Below are 21242 nucleotides of genomic sequence, written 5' to 3' on the forward strand. Positions count from 1 at the left end.
ACCGAGTGCTCGTGACCTCACAGTCACACTGGGGAACACAGGGGCCGCAGCGCAGCCGGGTGCAGCCTCTGCAGACGCCGGTGCCTTTCGAGCAAGCCCCCCCCCCCCCCCCGAACCGCAGCAGCACGATGGGGGACACGGGAGCCCGGCGAGGGCGAGCCCCCTCACGGACGACGCGGACCCGGGCTCACCTCCGCGCCGAACGGGCCCTCCTCGCCCTTCCCGCCCTCGGCCTCCGGCAGGGGCTGCCTCAGGGTCTGCAGGAACAGGGCGGCCTTCCTCTTCCGCTCCGCCTGCAGCTGCTTCTCCTTCGACTCCTTGGACGCCTGGGCCAGCTTCTCCCTGGCCGCAGCGGCCAGCCGGTCCTCCAGCTTCTGCTTCGCTGGAGGGAACAGCGCACGGGCGGCGTTCAGGGCGGGCGTCCCCGGGAGGCCCCGGACCGCAGCGGGGATTGGGAGAGGCCCCGGCACACAGCTTCAGGGCAGGTGAGTGGACCCAGCAACTGAACGCTGAGGGAAGCCACTCACGGCGCTCATCAGGGGAATTCCCACCTTCCACCGTCAGAGCCCACGTCAGAGGGTGGACGGGCAGGGACAGCGGGAGCCGGACGGCCCTCGGGGACAGGCGTGTGCACAGCCCCAGTGGGTGGCAGACACTCTGGGACACCCCTCGGCCCCGCACAGTGCAGAGCCGCCACGAGCCACGAGCAGCTCAGCACGAGGCCCTGAGAGCCGGGCGCCTGCGGCCGAACGGTGACCTTTCCCAGGGGCGCTCGGCCTGCCGTGCCAGCGGCCACAGGAAGGGCAGCGGCCCGACTACCAGGAAAGGAAACCCGCACTCAGAGGCCCCTGCTCCCGCGCCCCCGCACCGCCCCTGACACGCGAGGGCGGCGGCCGTCGTCCCCCCAGAGGGCTCCCAGCGGCTGGTCTCGGAGGCCGAGCCGCACAAACCTTGCTTGGCTTCCAGCTCCTCCTGGGTGAGCGGGGGCCGCTTCTCCTCGACGCCCACGCAGGGCGGGGCCGCCACTGGGTCGGCGCCGGCCACCGCGCAGGCGCTTTCCTGACCCTCCACGCCCTGCCCGTCGTCGTCGCTGTCGTCGTCCAGCTTCACCCGGTTTTTCTCCAGCGGGAGGAGGTCGTTCTCTTTGGCCTTGATCGCGAAGCTTATCGGAGCGAACGAGGCTGTGGAGGGCAGGCGAGGGCAGTGAGGCCTTCCGGTGACCGCGCCCCGAGAAGAACCCCGACCGGAGCCCACGCTGGTGGGAGGGGCGAGCGCCTGGACAGAGTTCCACTGCGGCCAGGCTGCCCCGCCCCGCCCCCGCACGCCGGCAAGCCCACTGCCCCCCTGACCGCCCCCGGCACGCCCACTGCCCCCCCCCCCCCCCCGCACGCCACGGACGCAGCAGCAGCGCTGGGGGCGGTTCCCAGCGCCGGTGGGGGCGGGGCCGGGCCGCCCTCATCCTGGGGTGTGGTCTCGCTGTCTTTGTAAATGTTTGCGATTTTCCAGAGAAAACGAGTTTAACGTTATTGACCCTTTATTGCCTATTGTGGTGGTATGATCTCCCCGCTTTTCTTCTCACCCGAGGCCATTTTTAATTGCTTTGAGAGACAGAGAGGAAGAGAGGGGCAGAGAGAAGCACCCCACGGTGGCCTCCCACAGGTGCGGGGCCAGGGACCCGACACACCCAGACTGGGGTGGAACCCACACCCTTCCGGTTGGGGAGGAGGCTCCGGCGCCCCAGGGCCAGGCCACTGCCACTCGCTACACAGCACAGGTGACGCGACCACTGAACTGACAGACACGCCGGCCCCGCGCCTCCCCACAGTGGAAGAGACAGAGGCCCGGGCACTGCACGGGGGGCGGGGCTAGAGAGCTGGGGGCGGGGACCAGCTCCTCTGCGGAGCTTCTGCGGCCCCCGCCCCCTTGGGAAAAGCACCTGGGCAGCCTCCCAGCTCGCCGAGCCTCAGGGAAGAGCCCCAGGCTCACCCTGGCAGACCCCGCCCGGAGCCGTCCGGCTCTGCTCCTGCTGGCGTCCGGCTCCCTCCACCCAGCTCCCAGGCACCTGCTCACACAGGCCTGCCTGCCTGTGCACCCGCACTGGACCCGCAGGCTGTGCCCCGGGGCCGAGCCGGAGCGTGGGGGGGGGCTGTGGGGCAGGGAGGGGGAGGGGTCGCGGTGCTGGCAGCAGCCATCTGGGACCACTTGGAGCAAAGCAAGAGTCCCCGCCCCGACTCCCACACCAGATGGACTTGGGTCTGGAAGGTAACATGTCTTCTGTTAACTCCCAACTTCAAAAGCGAGAGTCTCCATGGGAACCTCTGCAGACACAGGCGAAGGGAACGGAAGACGACCTGGAGGGGACCGCGGTGGCCCTGGCAGGTGCGCACGCACAGGAACAGGGCCTGTGCTCAGGTGTCGTCGGGCCGCGGCTTCCACTTGGCAAGCCCTGTCCTCCCACCCAAGGGGGGCCCACGTTCCGTGCCCAGGGGCCGTTTTAGAAAGAGCAGCAGCGTTTCGTGGTGGGGACAGGCCCGCGGACTTCACAGACGCCCGAGTCACGTTAAAAGCGCACAAGCCCCGTGCTGAGGGCCTGGCCCACACGCCCGGGCAGCTGGACGCCCGGGGAGCGCAGGGCGGGCACGTGTGGAGCGTGGTCCACGCCTCCGGGACCTCCTCCGAGGTCCCGCCGAGTCCGGTCATTTCTCCGGTGAGAAGCCAGCTCACCACGCTCCCTCCCCCTGGCCAGTGCTCTCGGGGCGCCGCCGCATCGGCGAGCCTCTGGTCCCGCGGCCGGAGGGCTTGGCCCTCACCACTGCGGACACGGCCTGTCTGGCATGTAAGGCGACAGGCCCGAGCCCGACAGGCCAGCCTGGCCCGCCCCCACCCCAGAGGACAGGCTGCTGTCCCGCCTAGTGCCTGTTTTCCCGCCTCCACCCCGCTCCTCGGAGACCGGAGGAGACCCGTGAACCCCTGGGCTCTGCCCTGAGCTTCAGGGCGAACGATCTAGTTTAACCGCCTGCTCCTAGGCAGCGCTCCGGGGTCGGTACCGGGCGCACCGGTTTAGCCGTGACTTCAGTGTCTGAGAACACAGACCAGGCTTCCAGTCCCCGCTTCTCCGCCGCCGTCGGGGGCGCCCCAGCCGCACAGTCCGGGGACCCGCCCTCGCCTCACACGGGGCCTGTGGCTCCCCGGACCCCGGGCTCCAACAGCGGAGAGCCCTCTCTCAGCCCCACGCCCAAGCCTGGCCTGCCGCCCGCCCCCTTCCCCAGGGGTCGCTGCCACCGAGTCCCCAAGTGCCCTCTCCAGGCGCTCGCGCAGCCCAGCTTTCGGAGTTTCATCACACGGGCTGTCGTCACGTCCGCCTAGTGGCGGGAGACACACCTCCTGGGACGACAGTTGCCCGTGAGTCAGCCTGGGAGTCGGAGGCCCCTCCGCCAGAGCATCCGGCACGCGCCCACCACACTGTGAGGGTGGGTGGCCTGGAGCCCGGTGACCGTCAGGCGGCCCCGAGCCCGTGTCAGCACAGCCCCCGGCGGGGGTGCGTCGAGCCAACCCGCAGTGGGCATTCCCCTCCCCCCCCCCCCCCCGCCCCGAGCCCAAAGCCCCTCCTGCCAGCGCGGGGGACACCCGGAGGCGGGCCCGGCGTACCTTTCACGAGCTTCCCGTCTGCGGCGGCTTTACTGGACGCGGCCTCCTTCTTCCCCGCCGTGCCACCTCTGCCCCCTGCCTCAGCCAGGTCCTCGGCCGCGCCGTCCTCCCCCAGGTCACTCGGCTTCTCGGGGGCCGGCTCCACCGGAGCCTCTTCCGACGCAGATGCAGCCTGCGGACGTGAACGTGGCCAGACACCGCGCCTCAGGAGAGGACGCCACCTCACACAGGCCTGCCCCGGACACCTGCCCTCGCAGGCCGCCGCCCGAGCAGCAGCAGGGAACGTGCTGCCCACCCCCGCCCGCGGCTGTGGGGCGGCGGAGCCGGGGCAGCTGTGGTCGGAGCTGCCCCTGGGGGCACGCACGCCCCCTGAAGCTCCGCACTGTCGTGGGGCCACGCTGGCCGCCCTTCCCCGGGGGACGACGGCTTGGGAACCCTTGCGGAGTGAGAACGAGGCCCAGTGCCCACAGCTGGGTCAGGGTGCTTCTGCTGCAGCCGCCAGGGGCAGCCGTGAGGCCGTGCCCCTGAGGGCGAGGCCCGCTCCTGCTCTCTCTGCCCCTGTGGGTGGGCGGCCGTGCCAGGGTGTCTGCAGAGCAGGGGCAGCAGGAAGGGGGACGAGGACGGGAAGAGGGGCTTCCCGTGGGCAGGCGAGAGCCACGTGCGGGGGAGCGTGGGGGCCCTCGGGCCCGAGTCAGCCGGCGCCTCCCTGAGCCCGGAGAAGACACCTTCTCTCCACACCTGAAAGCCACCGCCGCCCCACCGCCCCGCGGCCCGGACAGACCCGTACCTGCGCGCCGTCGCCCCCTTCCTTCTGCAGGAAGAACTGCTTCTTGAACTCGTAGTAGGCGTTGTACTGGTGCCAGGGCTGCAGGAACTCGAACCTGCCGACGGGGAGAGAACAGCTGGGTCAGCCACAGACGCACTCGGCACAGGCGGCCGCACCAGCTGTGGCGACAGTGCACTGCGAGCAGCCAGATGCCGTGCTGCACACGTTACACTGACTGTCCCTGCGACTGGGTGGCAGCCACGCGGATGCCCTGCCCAGCTCGGACGAGGGGGTGCCGCGAGTTGTCTCACCGCCCCCCAAGAAACGTCGTCTGATCAAAAGCAAGAACAGAAACCGAGCCGTGTGTCTAAATTTCTGTACCGAGTCCTGAGAAGTCCGAACTGCCACCTTTTGAGAAAACCGTTTTCCCGTAAAAGAAAAAGGAGTGAACAGACAGACAGACAAAGAGAGAGAAACTGGGGCGAGTGGCGAGGCCCCCCACGCACCTCTGGTCGTTCTTGGCGCGGACGCTGGTCTCGAACTTGAGGCCGTTCCGGGCCACGTACTCGGCCAGCTTGTCGATCACGGGCTGGACGTCGGGGGGCGGGGGGATGATGGTGGCCACGGGGGCGAGAGCACTGCGGGGAGAGGCGGCCTCGGTCACGGGGAGCCCCTCCCTGAAGCGCCGAGCCCCAGGCCGCAGGCGGGGCGCTAACCGCCGGGGTGGCCGGCCTGCTGATGGCGTCACGCCGCTCACAACAGGGGCCGGGACCCCACGGCCGGTGTGAACGGGCACCGCACCACCGCGCCCCGTCTCCGCCATCGCCCCCAGGACGGGCCGGCGCTCCAAGGCCACGGAGGAGCTCGCGGGCCGGTGTCCGCTGGCACGGCTGGGCCCCCCACGGACTGGGCAGCGGGGCGTCCGTGCAGCAGGCCGACGCGGGTGGCCTGCTGCCTTAGGGGCCCACGACAGCCCAGCGCCGCGCAGAGGGCCCAGGACCGGGTGCTTGCTCAGCCCACACTCGGGGGCGGCGGCTGGGGCAGTGGCAGGTGCTGGGGTCCGGTCACGGCCCCTCCGCTCAGCGGCCGGCGGCCAGGAGAGGCAGCCCTGTCGGCTGTGCGGAGCCGCCCTGCACGCGGCGGCGAAGACAGGTCCGGAATGAGGGTGCTGGGGGTGTTGCCCGGGACCCACCCTTTCAGTGCTTACACCTCACTGCGTAGCGCTGGGACAATTTTTGCTGCCCTGTCAACTCAGTGACTTGGGGATGAGATAACAGAGACCGCCCCCCCGCCCTCTCCCCCTCCCCCACCACAAGAGCACAGGTGCACCAGGGAGCTGCAGGAGCAGGCAGGTACCTTGTGGTGATGGTGGTGGAGGTCACCCCGCTACTCGTCTCCGCAGTGGTTTGGGGTGGCGGCGGCGTGGTCCCGGGAGGGGGCGGGGCGGTGGCTGTCACTCCGGTGGTGCTGGACACGGCCACCGTGGCCGGCAGGGTGCTGTAGTAGGTGGCCACATCCACCCCCGGGGGCGGGGGCGCCAGGCAGTAGGTGCCGTCCGGGAGCATGTAGTAGCTGTAGTACATGGCTGCCACTGCCGCTGCGGAGCACAGTGTGGGGTGAGCGCGGCGCGGCGCGGGGCGGGCTGGCCGCGAGGGCTCATGAAGCACAGCGGGGGGCACCCTCCAGGGCAACGCTGTCTCCACGTGCTCCAGGCGCCCGACAGGCTGCTCCACGGCACGTGTCTGAAGGGCCAGGCCACGTCCAGACGCGCAGCCCGGGCAAGAGACCAAAGCCGCCACACAGACCTGCCTGGGCCAACCACGCCCTCCCCACGCCAGAAGACGCTGGCGAGGACCGGGACCCTCTCCAGCAGCGCCACCGCCTCTGCCCGCGTGGCTGCCTGGACGGCACCGCTCCCCCGGCTGGTGCCCCTGTGCCGGCCCCGACTCTCCACCCCCCAGGCCCCCACTTTCTCAGGACACACTTGTGCTGGGGCCGCCCGTTTGACCCCCGCCCCCTGCGTGCCCTGCAGCCCCTGGGCCCCGCCAGTGGGTGTGCGGTGACTCACTCGGGAGGCCGCCTCGGGCTCCGCCAGCACAAATGGGGACGCACCACGGCCCCTACGTGCGAACAGCCGGCGGACGGCAGCCCCGGGTTTAACCGTTGGAAGTCCTGCACGGTCACCCATCTTTGCGTGCATGTGCGTGTGTGGGGGGGGGCAGCATTCAAAACCAGTAATATCATAAAATACTGAACAGCCTGATTAAGAAGTTTCATTCCTAATCCCGTTGTAGATGAGCGACTGGGTCTGACTCCAGAGGGCTGACTCTTCCCTTCACTAGGGGGCGGGTAACAGGTCCTCCCAAGTGAGGAACTTTAGTTTGACTTTCCACTAATTTACTGTAAAGTGAACTTTTTACCGACAGTGGAAGCTTCACGCCCACCGTGGGCCCTGCCTCCTGCCTCAGGCCAGGAGGTGACACGGGGACCGCGCAGCCAGGGCTCGGCAGGAACTGACCACACGTGTGTGGCCATGGCCACACGCCAACACTGACCAGGCCACCGCAGCGGCCCCGAGAGCAGCGGCCCCGAGGGCCTGTCCGCACCGTCCTCCCCACAGAAACACCCGAGCGCCACGTCCGGGGCCGCCAGGGAGGCGCAGACGTCCGGGGGAGGCTGTCCGCGAGGCGGGGCGGCTGTGCGCGTCAGCGGCGGGCGACCCGAGGCCTCAGACCCCGCCTCTCCTGGCCCCACACCCCCCTCTGCGCCCCACACTGTGCCCCGACAGTGGGCAGTGCACCCCGCAGCCCACATTTCTGACCGGGGCTAGAGGAGGCGTTTCCCTGGACCTCTCAGGGGAGGCCGGCTGACCCGGCTCTGGGGCCGCAAACCAGCGGGGGTCACACCGCACCCTTGCAGCACCGCTCCGCCCCAGCCCCCCCCCCACTCCCCCCCGGAGACGACAGAAGCCGGCCCACTGGGTACCAAGAGCAGATCGACACAGAAACAGCAGGCGGGAGGCAGGGGCGGCCCGGGGAGGGGCGGCTGTCTGCCTGGCAGAGAAGCCGACCGACAGTGTTGGTGGCGTCTCCGGGAAGGGAGACCAGACGGCGCGGCAGGCACCGCGGCCCAGGGGCGCTCGGGAGGGCAGGCGGCCAGTGACTGAGCCGAGGCGTGGAGGAGGAGGAGCAAAGCCCAGGTGTCAGGGGAGCGGCCGCCGCCTGCGGGGCGAGGACGGGGAGCGGGAGCCGACCCCGTCACAGTGGCCTGCACCCCGAAACACCCGGACGCCCCCCAGTGCCAGGCCCGTGTGGCTCCGAGCGCCCTCTGCCGAGCCGCGCACGTGTCAGAGGCGACAGACGCTTCCAAACACCCGGCCACAGCAGAGAGCGCCCGAGAGCAATGACCAGAAACCTCCAGCCGACAGACCAGTCAGCGGCGAAAGCCGGCCGGCCCTGGCGTCCCCGTGCTGGGAAGGGCCGCGCCAGGCCCTGGTCTGCAAAGGTCACGGAGAAAGAACATGCTCCCCGTAGCCCTCCCACCAAAGGAGAGGACTCCTTTTCACCCCCGGCGGGAGGCGGGCACCCTCCCGTGTGGGAGGGCAGGAAACAGAGCTTTGCTGGAAGGTACTTGCTCACGAGGCTCGAACCCCCAAGACAAACAGGATCAAGAGCCGAGACAAAGGGGGAGCTGTGGTGGAGGGGCTCCCTGCCCCGGGACACAGACGCACCGCTGGGGGCCGCAGGCCGGGCCGGCTGTGGCCGGACGCGCCGTTACTATAACGCATGCTCACACGGCGACATGGTCTCACTGCCAAGCACAGGCGCCCGGGGAGCAAGAGGGAGCTGCTTTACCGAGCCCTGGACTCCCTCTGGCCTCACAGTTGAAGCCCACGATAAAAAGCAGGCTTAAAAAAAAAAACCCTACAATTTTGATCTCTTTTCTTTAACGTTCTCCTAACGTTTAGAACTGAATTCTTGATACGGAAGAAACTTTATCTGCAATCACGTCACCGTGAATTCTGATTGCCAGGTTCGTGTGTTCAGTTCCAGCGGGACTTAGAACTCACTCCAGTGAGGACGAGGGCTCCCACCCTCTCGGCCGCAGCCCTGCACGAGGGGGCGTCCGCGTCCTGCAGGCGTGGGCCGGTCTCCCTCGCCGCTCACCGCGGCTTTCCCCGCGCCATCGAGGACACCCCAGGTGGCAAAAGCGGCCACTTCTGGTGGTGGGGTCTTGGGTCCTAGTTTTACTTTCTCCTACTTCTCCTGACTTGCAATAAAGCCGCTTGTTAAAACGGGCTTGCAAGGTAACTAAAGCACTTCAAGGTCATGATTTTGTAGGGAAAAAAGAAATGCCACACATACAACAGCCAAACCACACTTAAAAAATGGAGAGAAGCCAAAAACAGCAAGTCAGCCATATGATGGGGTTTAATTCTACTTATGCTATTTATAGAATAAGACATCTAAAAAACTGAAGCTGGTGTTTTATTTTTAAAAAGACACATGCTGTAGCGCTGGGCAGTATTTCAGTACTATTGCTTCCTGCACAATTAACGGTGCTTATTAGACTCTCCTGCAAGGACTTACAGCCGAACAGCAGACGACACTAAATCACAGCAGAAAAGAAACATGACACACAGTGCACTGTCACTCAAACAAACTAAACCTTCTAGCTTCCCACACCTACACTTACGGGGTTTCTAGGGGCGCACGTGAGGGGCAACCAATTGATGTTTCTCTCACATGCTGATGCTTCTCTCTCTCCCTCCCGCCGCCCCCCTCTAAAAAATGAAGAGAAAAGAAAGTACACTATAAGATGCACCTGTGTGTGCTCTAAGGCAATTATTAAACAGTCAGTCACACAGAGAAGGGGAAGCTGGGGCCCTCCCTGGGCCAGCCGTGGGCCCAGCAGCCCAGCCGGGAGGGGTGTGGCGGGCCCAGGGGCTGCCACCCCAGAGATCTGACCCAACAGCCTGGGGCTGTGAACAGAAATCACAGAATTGCAAAGATTGTACTCAGGATACTAGTTTAGTTTCAAAATGAGCAACCTACATTTTTACTGAGGGCAAAAGGCCCCACCAGGGCAGGCAGGTGGGGACAGGCCAGGCCCTGGCCGCAGCCCCGGGGGAGGTGCCCAGAGAAAGGCAGGACGCGTCCCCGCCTCTGACGCTCTGCCCAGCACCTCGGGGAGCCCTGGGCGCCACCCTCCCCCTCCCGCAGCCCCTGGGAGCCCCCCGGTCACCCAGCAGTCCTCCCTGAAGACAGGCCTCACTCACAGTCACGGCCCTTGCAGCTCCGCCCGCACACCCTGGCCTGGAGATGCCGGGAGAGACCCCGCGTCAAAGGTCTGTGCGCTTTGGGGCCTCCACATGTTGCCAGCTCGCCCTCCCCGCCGCGTGCAAACCACGGCTGCCCACCCGCTCCTCGCTCTGGGACAGCCGGAGAGCGGCGCGTCCCTAGGCTGCACCGACGCTCCTTCCATGGAACCTCTGCCGTCACTGCGAGTCCCAAACCTGTGCACGTGAAGCAGCACTGAGTTCGCAGCCCAGAAACCTCGGTTCTATCCCAAGACACGGTTCTGACGGGTCGTGTGCCCTCCTGCCGGAAGTCCCGTGTTCCTGTGACCCCCGCCTCGGCTGGTGCACGGAACACGGGACCTCCTGCCTGCCAAGGCTGGACCCCACGGCCACGGGCACAGTGCCCCCTGGGCAGGGAGCCACAGCCAGGCTTCGGGGAGGCGCGGCAGCCCTGTGAGCCGTCGGCGCCTTCTCCCCGGGGCCACTCCCGTTCCGTGCTGGACTGTAAAAGCTGCGTCTCTATGGGATGATCAGCTTCTGCTTTCCAGCTGGACTGTAAAAGCTATTTGTACGTCAGAGGGTTTTTCTGCTTTCTCATCAACTTTATTTTTCCCATTAGCTGAATGTGTCTGTTGGCTTAAAACAGAGAGTTCTCTCTGTTCAAGCGCCCTTATTTCCAGAGTTTTCACGCCTGCACTTGCATCTGAGCGTGGCTTTGCTGCTGGGTGAGAGGGGGCGCCGCTGGTCCATCGGCGCCTGCCCCTCGAGGCCCGTCCTTGTGCAGGATGTGGTCCCGGGCCCTGCCGACCCCCCACACCTGCGCCGCTGCCCCCTGCAGACAGCGGGGCCTCTGCCTCCTACCAGCGGTCTTTCCCTTCAACTACTGTTTCCAGGTAACCTCATTGTGACTATGGATTTAATGAAAATTTATGCCAGCAGATGACGTTTGAGTGAGAAGAGACCTACCCTTTAGAAAGGCAGAATAAAAAGTCAATCATTTTTTAAAAACTGTTGTGGAACTGGAGCAGGGAAAAGTGACTCCCGGTGGCAGAGAGCACACCTAGAATCCGACCCAGGGCACCAGGGCACCTGGCACTCGCCTCCCGAGTCCCGATGGGGGGTGCGCAGCTCCCCCACTCCAGCCTGGCCGCGGCCCCCGGTCTCAGGACGGCCGCCGGCCCGGCCGCACACTCCCAGGGAGACGACATCCGAGGCCTGCAACAGGGCCTCCTCCGCCCGCCCGCGGTCTCGCCCAGAGGCCTCCCGCTGCGCCTCCTGCACCGCCACTTCTTCCAAACCCCTCTGCTTCTGCGCCGTTTTCCGGATAGCCGGAGTCTGCCCACAGCCAGCAGCGAGCACACGTGGGAACCCGAGCGAGGCGTTCACACTGATCCCCGCCCCCTTCCAAGTGGTCTCCCGGGTCACCGTCAGGCTCAGCTCCTGTGGGTCACCTTAGGTGACGGCCAGCCCTGGACTCGGAAGCTCAGAGGAGCTCTGAGGGGCCTGTGCGTCTTCAACGGAACTCGGCCCGCCGGCCATGCCACCCTCCCCGCTCCCTCTCGGCTCAGCTCTGGCTTGCTCAGGGCCGCCTCCCACCCTCGGAGAGCCTAGTTCCCAGCCTCCGCCTCGGACCAAGGGCCACGCGGCCCCGTCCTGGTTCACGGGAGATAGGGAGTCCCCGGCAAGGCCGCTGGGGAGGCCTCTGAAGAGGGGCAGCGTCCACTGGCCCCTGCCCACCACCCCCTCCGTCCTTCCCGCACGGCAGAGGGTGCCGAGGGTAGTGATGAGCAAAAGGAGGCCTCGAGCGCAGGACAGCCTAAACAGGAGGGTAGGCACCTCCCCCAGCCCTGCACAGTGCCGCCTGCTCCAGCTCTAGAGACACCCCGCAGTTCTGCCCCGCCTGGCCCTGCAGCGGGGCGGCGGGAAGGGGCGCACTGAGGTACTCACAGTCCGCAGGGTACTCCACCTGCGAGGGCGGGGCAGCTGCACCATCGGCCGAGGGTGGGGCCGGGGCGGGGCTGTCGGCCTGGGCTTTGCGCACCAGCGCTGCCAGCGGGTGGTCCGGGTCCACCACCTTCAGCGGCTGCGGATAAAGGGAGCTCAGTCACTTGGTGCCCGTGGTCTGTCCACTCGGAGCTCTGCAGCCCCACGAAGGCCAGCTCGCCTCTGAGAGACGCCTGCAGCTTGAGGGATGCCCTGCACACGCATGCACGTGCACGCGCACGCAGGCACGCAGGCGCCAACCAGGGGCGCTCGCAGTCTGCCCTCAGAGAAGCTTCTCATTTCCAATCACTAACAGCGCTATAAGCAGTGCGGTGTGCAGTGCCCCCGCCCACCGCTGAGACAGGAGCAGAAGCCTTGGGGACCTGCCCCACCCACGGGGACGGTGGGTGTGAGGGCGCTGAGCAGCCCCCGCACAGTGGGGACGGGTGGGGGCGGGACCCATCGCAGAGGGCGGGGTCTCCTGCACAGCCGGTGGCGCAGGGACAATGCACGGAGGTGCTCGTGCGCTTTATAAACGGGGTGGACGGAGTAACCCCGAGCGGAAGAAGTGCCCAGCAGAGCTCGGCGAGGACAAACTGAGACACAGCCCTCCCAGGGAAGGCGCGCGGACGCTAAAGGCGCAGAAGCCCGGGCGGGGGCGGGGGCGGGGGCGGGGCACCACCTTCATCAGCTCCTCCAGGCGGTCGCACTTCCGGGACGCGAAGAGGGACGGGTGCAGGTAGCTCCCGTCGCCCTCGTCGTCGTCGTCCTCGTTGTCGGAGCTGGCCCCCGGCTCTGCAGGGGAGAGAGGAGGGGCGCTGGTGAGCTGCAGGGGATCCGCCCAGAAAACACCTCTGGAAACACTCTGGACACTGACAAGCACTCGCTCCGCAGAGCGCCAGGCGCAGGGTCCGGGCGCCGGCGGCTGGCCTCCCGCTGCTGCGCACTAGCCCAGGGCTGTTGTGCAAAGAAGGCAAAGTCTCACCAGTTTGTGAAAGGCAAGGCAGCAGCAACAGGCGTTTTTAAACCACCGCGCGCACACACACACACACACACACACAGAGTGAGAGCTGTCCTAGGATTTATACAACTGCATTTGAAAACCATGTCACAGCCCTGGCTGGCGTAGCTCAGTGGATTGAGCGCGGGCTGCGAACCAAAGTGTCGCAGGTTCGATTCCCAGTCAGGGCACATGCCTGGGTTGCAGGCCACGGCCCCTAGCAACCGCGCCTATTCATGTTTCTCTCTCTCTCTCCCTCCATTCCCTCTCTAAAAATAAATAAATAAAATCTTAAAAAAAAAAAAAAAGAAAACCACGTCTCAGCAGAAGAAAAACAGTTCGTCTGCGTGCGGGGTTCAAACAGAGTCCGCTGTGAGAACTCCAGAGCCAACACTGTCTCAGCACCACAGCCTCAGGCTGCGACGAGGAGCGAGGAGAGCAAAGTCAGCACTTTGTTCCCGTGGGGGCGGGGGGGGGGGGGGGGCGGCGGCGGCGGGCCTGCAGCTCTCTCCTGCTTTCTCCAGAAACACCTGGCAGCCAGGTGGGGAGGGGATGACCTTGCACCCAGGGGGTTAGTTCTGAGAGCATCGGAAGTTCATTGCTTCGCCCATCCACACGAGTGTTAATTAGGACTCTAGTCTCTCTCCCGACTGGTGGAGAAGAGCCTCACGGGTGTGTGCAGGGGGTGGCGGGGTCGCCGTCCCCCTCGTGGCGGGTGGCACAGATGCCGCTGAGCCCCACCACAGCCCCGTGACAACGGCCGCCTCGCCGCCCCGCACCCCGCACAGCAGCGAGGGCCCGGGCTGCACGTACTCTGCTTCTCGTCGCCTCTGCCCTCCGCCAGCACGGGGTAGCGCCCTTCCTTCATGGCCTTCTGGATGAACTTGTAGTACGGGTTGAGGTAGTGGTCGAAGCGCAGGAAGTCGAACTGCGAGTTCCGGGCCTGCCGGGCCTTCAGCATGATCTCGAACTGCGCGCCCTGCCTGCACACGAAGCGGGCGGTGCGCTCGATGATGGCGTGCATCTTGGCTGTGGGCGGCTGGGAGACGACACCCGCAGGTCACTGGCCCGGCACGCGAAACACAGGAACCAACCACCCTGGGCCCAGGCACGAGGCCGCCTCCGCCCCCGAACCCCGAACCCCGCCCCACTCAGTGGAGCAGACCCTCGCCCGCCAGGCAGGCCACTCCAGCTCTGTGCAGAGCCGGCATCCGCTTCTGTGCCGTCACTACACCAAGGCACGTCCACAGAACAAGGGCCCTTCACCTGGGCTCTGGGTGGGGCTCAGCGGGGGTGGGGTAGGGGGGTGGGTGGGGGCCTCACAGGGTGCAGACAAACTTGCACATGCATTTGCATTTTCAAGCGAGTTTCTCCAGCATCTGAGAATCACTCCTTTCTGTTTCTTAGCTAGAACGAGTTTTCACTGCTTGGAGACAACTCCTCTGGGCATGTGCAGAGAGCCACATGCTCCCTCCTAGGCCCTCCTTCTGCACCTGAACGTTCTTCCCGCTGCTCTCTGAGACACGGCTCGTGGCTGCAGGTCACTGACACCCCCACGCAAAGCACAGGGCCCTGCACGGCAGCCCACAGGCCGGGGCCGTGTGACTGGGCAGGCTCCCCCGAGCCACCTCCCCCTGAGCGAGTGCCCGCCACCCCCCGCGCCCTCGGCACACCCTGCCACGCCGCTGGTCAGACCAAACGCTGGACGCCACACATCCCCATAGTCGTGATGAAGAGCTAACCCCAGGAAGTTACACGCCAATAAAGTGGGGAAGTGTTCTCATTAAAAACGGGCAATTAAGATGCTCATTGCAATTTCATAAAATGTAAACGCCTTATATCTGAAGCTAATCCCTGGCTAACGATGCCCTTCACACTTAAGCAGGACAAATGCCTGCGATCGGAGCTGTCTGCTGGCCCCAAGGCGACCTGGACGCACGCCCGGTGTCGCAGTCTCACCAGGGGCTCTGCCCGGCGGAAGGGGGTCTCTGAGACAGTGCACCCCACTCACGGGGCCGAGGCTGACGGCCGCTGCAGACCTGGTCACTGCAACGAACATGCACTGGCTGCCCCCCACAGCCCGGCAGAGGCACCCGCCAGTCCAGGATTTCTCACAAGTAGCCCCCCCACACGTACAAGGTCAAGAAGGTATAAGGAGACGTGTGTGAAGCCCACGGAAACGCCAGGAAAAGCTGACCAGGCACCTTTACTGAAGGCTGTGCTGCCCTGAGCGAGACTTTCTGGGCCTCGACGTGGCCGAGCGCCCACCCCCCTCCAACCGCGCCTCGGGCTCCCACTGGCTGGGGGGCCTGAGAGTGCGCCGCCGCCCCTCCGGGCCCAGACGCCCCGGGCAGCGGCTGTGTTGCAGCGGCCCCGCTCCCTGGGAGGGAAGGGGTGGCGTGCGGCCTCTCTCTGCGGGCTCACAGGGACTTTGGTGCACTGCAGGCGCAGCAGCGCGCCCCCCCCCCCCCCCCCCCGCAGCCAGCCCCTCGCCCTGGGGCCCGGCGGCAGTGCACCCACCAGCTCCACGTCGGGCGGCACGTTCAGCCCCGGGGGGGCCACGAAGGGCTCCTCGTTCTCGTCCGAGTGCTCAGCCTCGCTCTTCTCTGCGTGGGAAGGAAACACGGAGCTTCAGGGGCGCGCCGGGAGCGCCGGCGCCCACCCGCAGTGACCAGCAATGTGGGGGGCTGGCCTTTGGCCTTGGCCGGCCCACCCCCTTTGTGTGTCACTTCCCCCAGAAACGCTCTACCGCTGTCCACCCTGTCCCACCGCAAGCAAGCACAACCGCTCTGGCCAACCCCACGGCGGGGGTGGGGGGGGGGTGGCGGCAGGAGGAGCGCGCCCCTGGGACCACTAGCGGACGGGCGTGCGGTTCCAGGGAGCCTCGCGGACACACGCCAGCGGGGCCTTCGCTCGGGACTTGCTGATCCCCGACCCGGGATGCTAGGAAACCAACAGTCCGCCATCTGCCCAAAGAGAGTCCCTTGGTCACACTTCAGTTCTTCTCTGCGCAAGGACGGCTCTGCCCTCTCCATCCCTCTGACCCAAACACTGCGTGTCCATGGCAGCTGGAAGGCAGCGGGTTCAGAGACGGGACAAGGTCGGGGCGACCTGATACCCCACGATGGATGCCCTGTGTGGGTGAAGAGGCGTCTCCTTCTCACGTGAAGGGCATTTCCAGCGGGGGCCCAAAGGTCAACACGCGAGATGTCAGACACCTTCTCGGGGCTTCACCTGCACGCAGTGAACGCCAGGTCTGAGACTCTCCCTACAAGCTCCCGGGGCGGGGCCATGTGGCCGTGGCTGTTCCGTCCTCCAGGTGACGAGCAGGACGGAGGAAGGGCAGCAGGGGACGAGTCTGCCCGGGCGCCTTCCCCTCCCGGCGTCTCCACCAGGCCCCGCCTCCTGAGGGTGGGGAGCCCAGGCAGGACAGACGGTCTCTCACGGAGCCACCGCCGCCACCACTGTCCCTTTGCACTTGTTCGGTCTGTTGCAGGAGGAACCGCCTGAGCCCGGACGGCAGGTCCCTGCAGGGTGTGGCTCCAGTCTGCAGGCGCGGGCTTCTCGAGTCAAGTGCCACCCCCCCCCCCCCCCCCCCCCCGCTGAAGAGCGCCCCGCACACAGCGGCCCGTCCTGACCAGCGACTGAGGACGGCCCCCCGAACCCCGGGACTCCAGACGGTTCAGCGGCTGAGCCAGGAAAGCACAAGTCTGAAGTCTTCCCTCTCAAGTAAGCGTTGCTTTGAAACACTGTGCTCTCAGCACGTGCCCTACTCGGCCGGAGCAGAACACCTTTGCCGTTTCCTGTGCTGTTGTCACCTGGCCCGTGGGCGACCTCCCACTGGGCCACGGCTGGGGGGCACGTGGAGGGGCAGGCCAGCCCGGGGAGGCCTGTCCTTTCAACACCCCGAGAGCAAGCCCTGGGGCAGGCACCTGTGCACCAGCTGTTGCTCGAGAAACAAAGAAGCCGGGGGACTCCCGGTTCCCTGAACCTCAGAGGAGGGGAGAGCCCTGGACCCGACGCGGAGGGTGGAAGCCGGGCCCACTTTCCACCCCACGAGCAGGTCTCGCTCTAACAGTGCTCAGCAGCGTCTTGTCCTGTGCGGGAAAGCCACCCAGCTCTCCCGCCGCCACGACGGCGCCCTGACTCCGTGCCCGAGACTGTGCTCCGTGAGGATGTCCCCGCCACACACGAGAGCGCCGCCCCGAGGGCCAGCCCCGCCCCCCTCACCTCTCTGTTTGGAAGGCTCCTCCTCCTCAGTCGGCTCGGACGGGTCATAATAGTCACTCCCGTACGTGAACCCCACCGCGTTATAGCTCCCGTCCTCGGCCAGGGCCTCGCTCAGGCGCTTGTATTCTTCCTCTTGAATAAAAATGGGAGTTTATTAACAAAATGGACATTTACGGAGAAAAAATTCACATTTTCCTAACGTTGTAGCTATCAGTTAAGCACACAACACGCTTTTCCGACCTCTTTCTGAGGCAAGAGTGTTGTCGCAAACGCCCCCTGACACCTGTCGGTGTGTCCCTCTGCCAGGACATTTACCACAGACCGTGGGACACAGTCTCGTGCGGGGGTTTCTTCCTGCTGAGAAACTGGGGGGTTAAGAACTGCATCAAAGGTCATGAAGGCAAAGACAAGAACATCAACTTTGGTTCATACGATACTGTCAAGGAAGAACAGTTAAAGAGTTTGGTTTTGTTTTGCCAAATCCCAGCCTGCCCGCAAAGGCTGGGCAGAGTCTCTGTGGCTCTACACATAAACTATCCTGAGGTCCTCCCAGAGCGCAAAGACGCCTGTTTTCCAATCCACTGGGTACTGTCAAGATAACATCAGAAAGAGTGAGTATAAAAAAATGAGTGGGAGCAAGTTTAATTTAAATACGTAAAAACTGTCAAACGTGGGTGCCGCAGTAGGTTTGTCTTGAGCAGTACCTTGCCTCGCCTCCTCCTCAAGCAAGTCCGTATGCAAGGCTAAATACCTCTCCTCATCACACAGGGCCTCTACTCGCGCCTCCTCCTCCGAGAGCTGGTAGTCTCTGTTCCAGGTGGCGTGCGCAGCCTCGTACTCGGACAGGTCGTGCAGGTGGCCGCGCCCGTCGTACCTGCAATGCGGACGCGCTGGTCAGCGGGGGGAGTGGACGGCGCCTTGGTTTGTGTGTGACTGCATACAGATACTTACCAATTAAAGCAAATACAACTAGTGTCAATAAACATAAAGGCTCTTCTCAGATTTACATCTCATTCGTCTAGTCCCACCTCACCTACTTGTAAACTCAAGTTATCTTAACAGAGCCTCCGTTTTTTGCTACGATATGAGGAAACTTACGACTACAAGCAAACAACCCTTCGATAGCATAAGTGGCAGGTCCGCTCCACTGGCGGTTCCTGCCCTGCCCTTTATGGTTCGGTCAACTAGGCAATGCCATTTGCAAAATACAGTTTTCTGAAAAGTCAAATATCATAGCTTACATTCACACAAACCGAGTACATAAATACCTATCCGTAAGAACCAAACGGTCGAACTTTCCTCGCTTCTCTCTGCTAGTCCCGAACTCTCAGGAGAGATCTTCACCAAAGAAACTTGCGTCCATGGGAGGTAAAATCTGGGCTAGGCTGGCCCCTAGCCACTTGGCTGAGGAAATAAGTGCTGGTTATGTGGTAGAGAGACACACGTACATAGGAACAGTGACAGGTGCATGCAGCTCAAGGAGGTTCACCGGGGGCAGAGCAAGCGCGGCTTCCCTCGGAGCGTCCCCCCCCCCCCACCCCTCCCCAGGCCCCTGGGCTGCAGGGACCTACGGGTCCTTCTGCCACATTAAGGGCAAGGAAAGGTGCAGCCTTCTGCTATACCTTTCACAGAAACGATTCAAGGAGAGGCTGTCAGTGGGCGACTTTCAGGTAATAAACGAGTCAGTGCGTTTTACTTCGAACACTCAGCTTTAGGGTCGCAAAAACAAACTCCGAGAGTCAGACAAAAGTCTGCCTGGTTTTTAACGCTGACTTTTGTAAGGAGGACCCCAAAAAAGACATTGACAAGAAAAAGGGCCAAAACTTCCAGGGTAGCCAAGTGATGACATTTTATTAAATTTCCAAACTACTTTCGCTTTGCTGTAAACCTCCTTAACTTACAAATGTAGTTCATTATCCACAACTACCACATGTGCGCATGTGCAGCGTTTGCTCCCCACCGGCTCTGCGGGACCTGCCTGGAGCCACGCACCGAACGACACGGAAATCTGCGCGAGCTCTGCCTTCCTCGCCCGCCAGCTTCAGGAGCGACTGTCACCAGTAACGCTCTGGAGGGGCGAGCGCCTGACAAGCCAGGGGCGCAGCGGCATCGTTCAGTGGCAACCGCGGGGTGAAGCTGCAGCGGCCTGAGAGCTGGGCCCGCGTCCCGCCTGCCCCGGCCGCCTCCCTGCTCGAGTCTTCGCGGTCTAGCGCTAACTCCGGACGGGAACGCCAGGGACGGGGAGGCCTACGGGTCACTGCGTCCATCCTGGTCAGCCCAGAGTCATGCCTACAGTCGCGGTGCCGGGCTGTGCGGAATCCAGGTTTAACTGTCTTAAACGATGGGCTTCCTTCGCTCCAGAGCGTCCCACAGTTTAATAGCTGGTGACAGCGGGCTTTTCAGTCCGGGCCCAGAAGTGCAGTTGCCGAAGCGGCCAAAAGCCAACCCGACTAGCAAAAAGCCCGAGTTGGGGGGAAGAGGAGGGGGCCTGAAAACCCTGGGGGGCGGGGAGCAAACGACCTACATCATGCAACGTCACCCTTTTCAAATCAAACCTCTTGCGACACCCCGATCTCCGCAGGGGCCCCTCGGCCCGAAAGGGCCGGGCGCCCCGCAGGGTGGCTTTCCGAAGCAGGTTTGATTGGAAAAGAAGCACATCTGCACCCCGGCGCCTCCCTCCGAGCCGGTGAAACCCGCCCTAAGCGCGGGGCCGGCGTCTGATGACGTCGCCCGCCGCCCTTCGACGGGCGCCGGCTCCCTCCGCCAGCAGCTGTCAAACTCGCCGACAGCGCGGCGGGGGGAGGGGCCGTGGGAACCCAGGGTCGGGCGCCGGCACCGCTCCGGCGCTCCGAAGCGGTTCCAGGCTCCCGCCCCGGGTCCGCACGCTGCTCTGACCGCGGCCTCGCAGGGCGGCGTCCCGGGCCCAGCGCGAGGCCGGGGCCCGGGGCTCCGGCAGCTCCCACCGCGCGCAGGGGCCAACCGGAGCCCAGCGGCAGGGCGCGCGTCGCCGGGGGCTGCGGCGACAGACGCGGCAGCTCCGGCCGGAGCCTTAGAGCCGGTTTCACCGTCTCCCTCCCCCCAACACCAGGGGGCTGTGGGACAGGGGAGGGGTCCCCAGGGTCCCTGCCGGCTCCAGAACACCCCCTTTCAAGTCCTGGTCAGCGAGTCAACATCAGACGACATCGAGCGGGCGCGGGAAAGGGAGGACCGACGGGTGAGGAGGAACCGACCTGTCGATGAGGATCTTCTGGTCCCCCATCCAGGGGATGAGGTGCTGTCCCTGCTCCTGGGCCAGGGCCCGCTCATCGTCCCGGAACAGCTTGCACGCATAGCCGAAGACCAGCAGCTCCACTCGGTTCCCCCCACCGCCGGCTCCGCCGGGCCCGGCCTCCTCCTTCGCGCCACTTTTCCTCTCGGCTTTGGCACGGCCGCCGCTCGCGCCGTACATGACAGCGTCCCCGGCGACCAGGCTGGCCCTGTCGTGCACCGTTGTCCCGGATGCCTCTCCCTGGCCTGCCCCTCAGTCAAAAGCGCCGCATCCAGGCCCCAACCTCGACACGGCCGCCATAGCGGGCAACAAAATGGAGGAAGCGCGACTTCCGGCGAAGGGCGGCCCCACTTCCGGCGGGCCTGTGCGGCAGATTCGCCAAGCGCTCGGAGCCGTTCGCGCCGCTAGAAAATGTTTTGACTGCAGCCCCTCTCATCCGGAGGCACCCCCACGGCAGGCGCTTTCGTGTTCGCTGGAGACCGCGTTTTTCCTGTCGGCTTTTTCAGGGGACTGCTGGGAGCGATGACGAAAGTGCGGCGACGGATCCTGCTCCGCCTGCGCCCGGGCCGGGCGGAAGGAGGGCGGACCCTGCAGAGGCCGCGGGCGGGGCTGTGTGGCCCCGGGCGCTGGCGGCTCGGGGCCTGGGAAGCCAGGGTGCCCGGGATCCTGGGGGGGATCGGGGGACTCTGGGGACAAGGGACTGTGGGGACAGGGTCTGTGGCTCTCGGCCCCGGTGGGGCCGCCGCGGGGGACGCGCAGTATCTCTGGCCGGTTACTGAGCTACCGACGCTGGTGGCCCCGGGCAGCGCTGGGCTCCCGGACCGCTTTGAACTTGCCCTTGGGGTCCGGGGAGGGGCGGTACGGCCCAAGGCTCCCAGCCAAGCTCCAATGCCCCCTCGGACCTCCTGGAACCGGCAAGAGCCGCTTGCCGACCTGTGCAGGGCTTCTCCCGCCTGGCTGGGGGTCGGAAGACCTGGGTCCCACCTCCAGCTCCGAGGGCCGGGCCCGCGAGCCCTGCCCTGTTCTGAGCCTCAGTTTCCTCGTGCGT

At 65.2% G+C, this 21242-nt stretch overlaps 1 protein-coding gene across 5 annotated transcripts in view; it reads right to left on the reverse strand.

Moving 5' to 3' along the window:
- Positions 1-20521, reverse strand: part of LOC114489734 (splicing factor SWAP) — a 46654-nt gene extending 26133 nt beyond the window's left edge. For 3 of the 5 annotated variants that reach the window (XM_036014751.1, XM_036014752.1, XM_028503616.2), the window contains exons 1-13: positions 20157-20521; positions 17631-17800; positions 16927-17058; positions 15217-15302; positions 13510-13735; positions 12379-12491; positions 11661-11796; positions 5771-6011; positions 4921-5052; positions 4436-4529; positions 3649-3820; positions 951-1181; positions 192-382 (exon numbers count right to left, since the gene is read on the reverse strand). In XM_036014751.1, coding sequence (XP_035870644.1) covers positions 192-382; positions 951-1181; positions 3649-3820; positions 4436-4529; positions 4921-5052; positions 5771-6011; positions 11661-11796; positions 12379-12491; positions 13510-13735; positions 15217-15302; positions 16927-17058; positions 17631-17800; positions 20157-20374 — 2142 coding nt within the window. In that variant the 5' untranslated portion in view covers positions 20375-20521. Of the gene's footprint in view, positions 1-191; positions 383-950; positions 1182-3648; positions 3821-4435; positions 4530-4920; positions 5053-5770; positions 6012-11660; positions 11797-12378; positions 12492-13509; positions 13736-15216; positions 15303-16926; positions 17059-17630; positions 19481-20156 lie in introns of those variants that run through there. The other 2 variants (XM_036014753.1, XM_036014754.1) reach the window with 2 other exon arrangements.
- Between the last annotated feature and the right edge of the window lie 721 nt (positions 20522-21242).

Source organism: Phyllostomus discolor, chromosome 13 (assembly GCF_004126475.2).
Source record: "Phyllostomus discolor isolate MPI-MPIP mPhyDis1 chromosome 13, mPhyDis1.pri.v3, whole genome shotgun sequence".
Taxonomy (NCBI): domain Eukaryota; kingdom Metazoa; phylum Chordata; class Mammalia; order Chiroptera; family Phyllostomidae; genus Phyllostomus; species Phyllostomus discolor.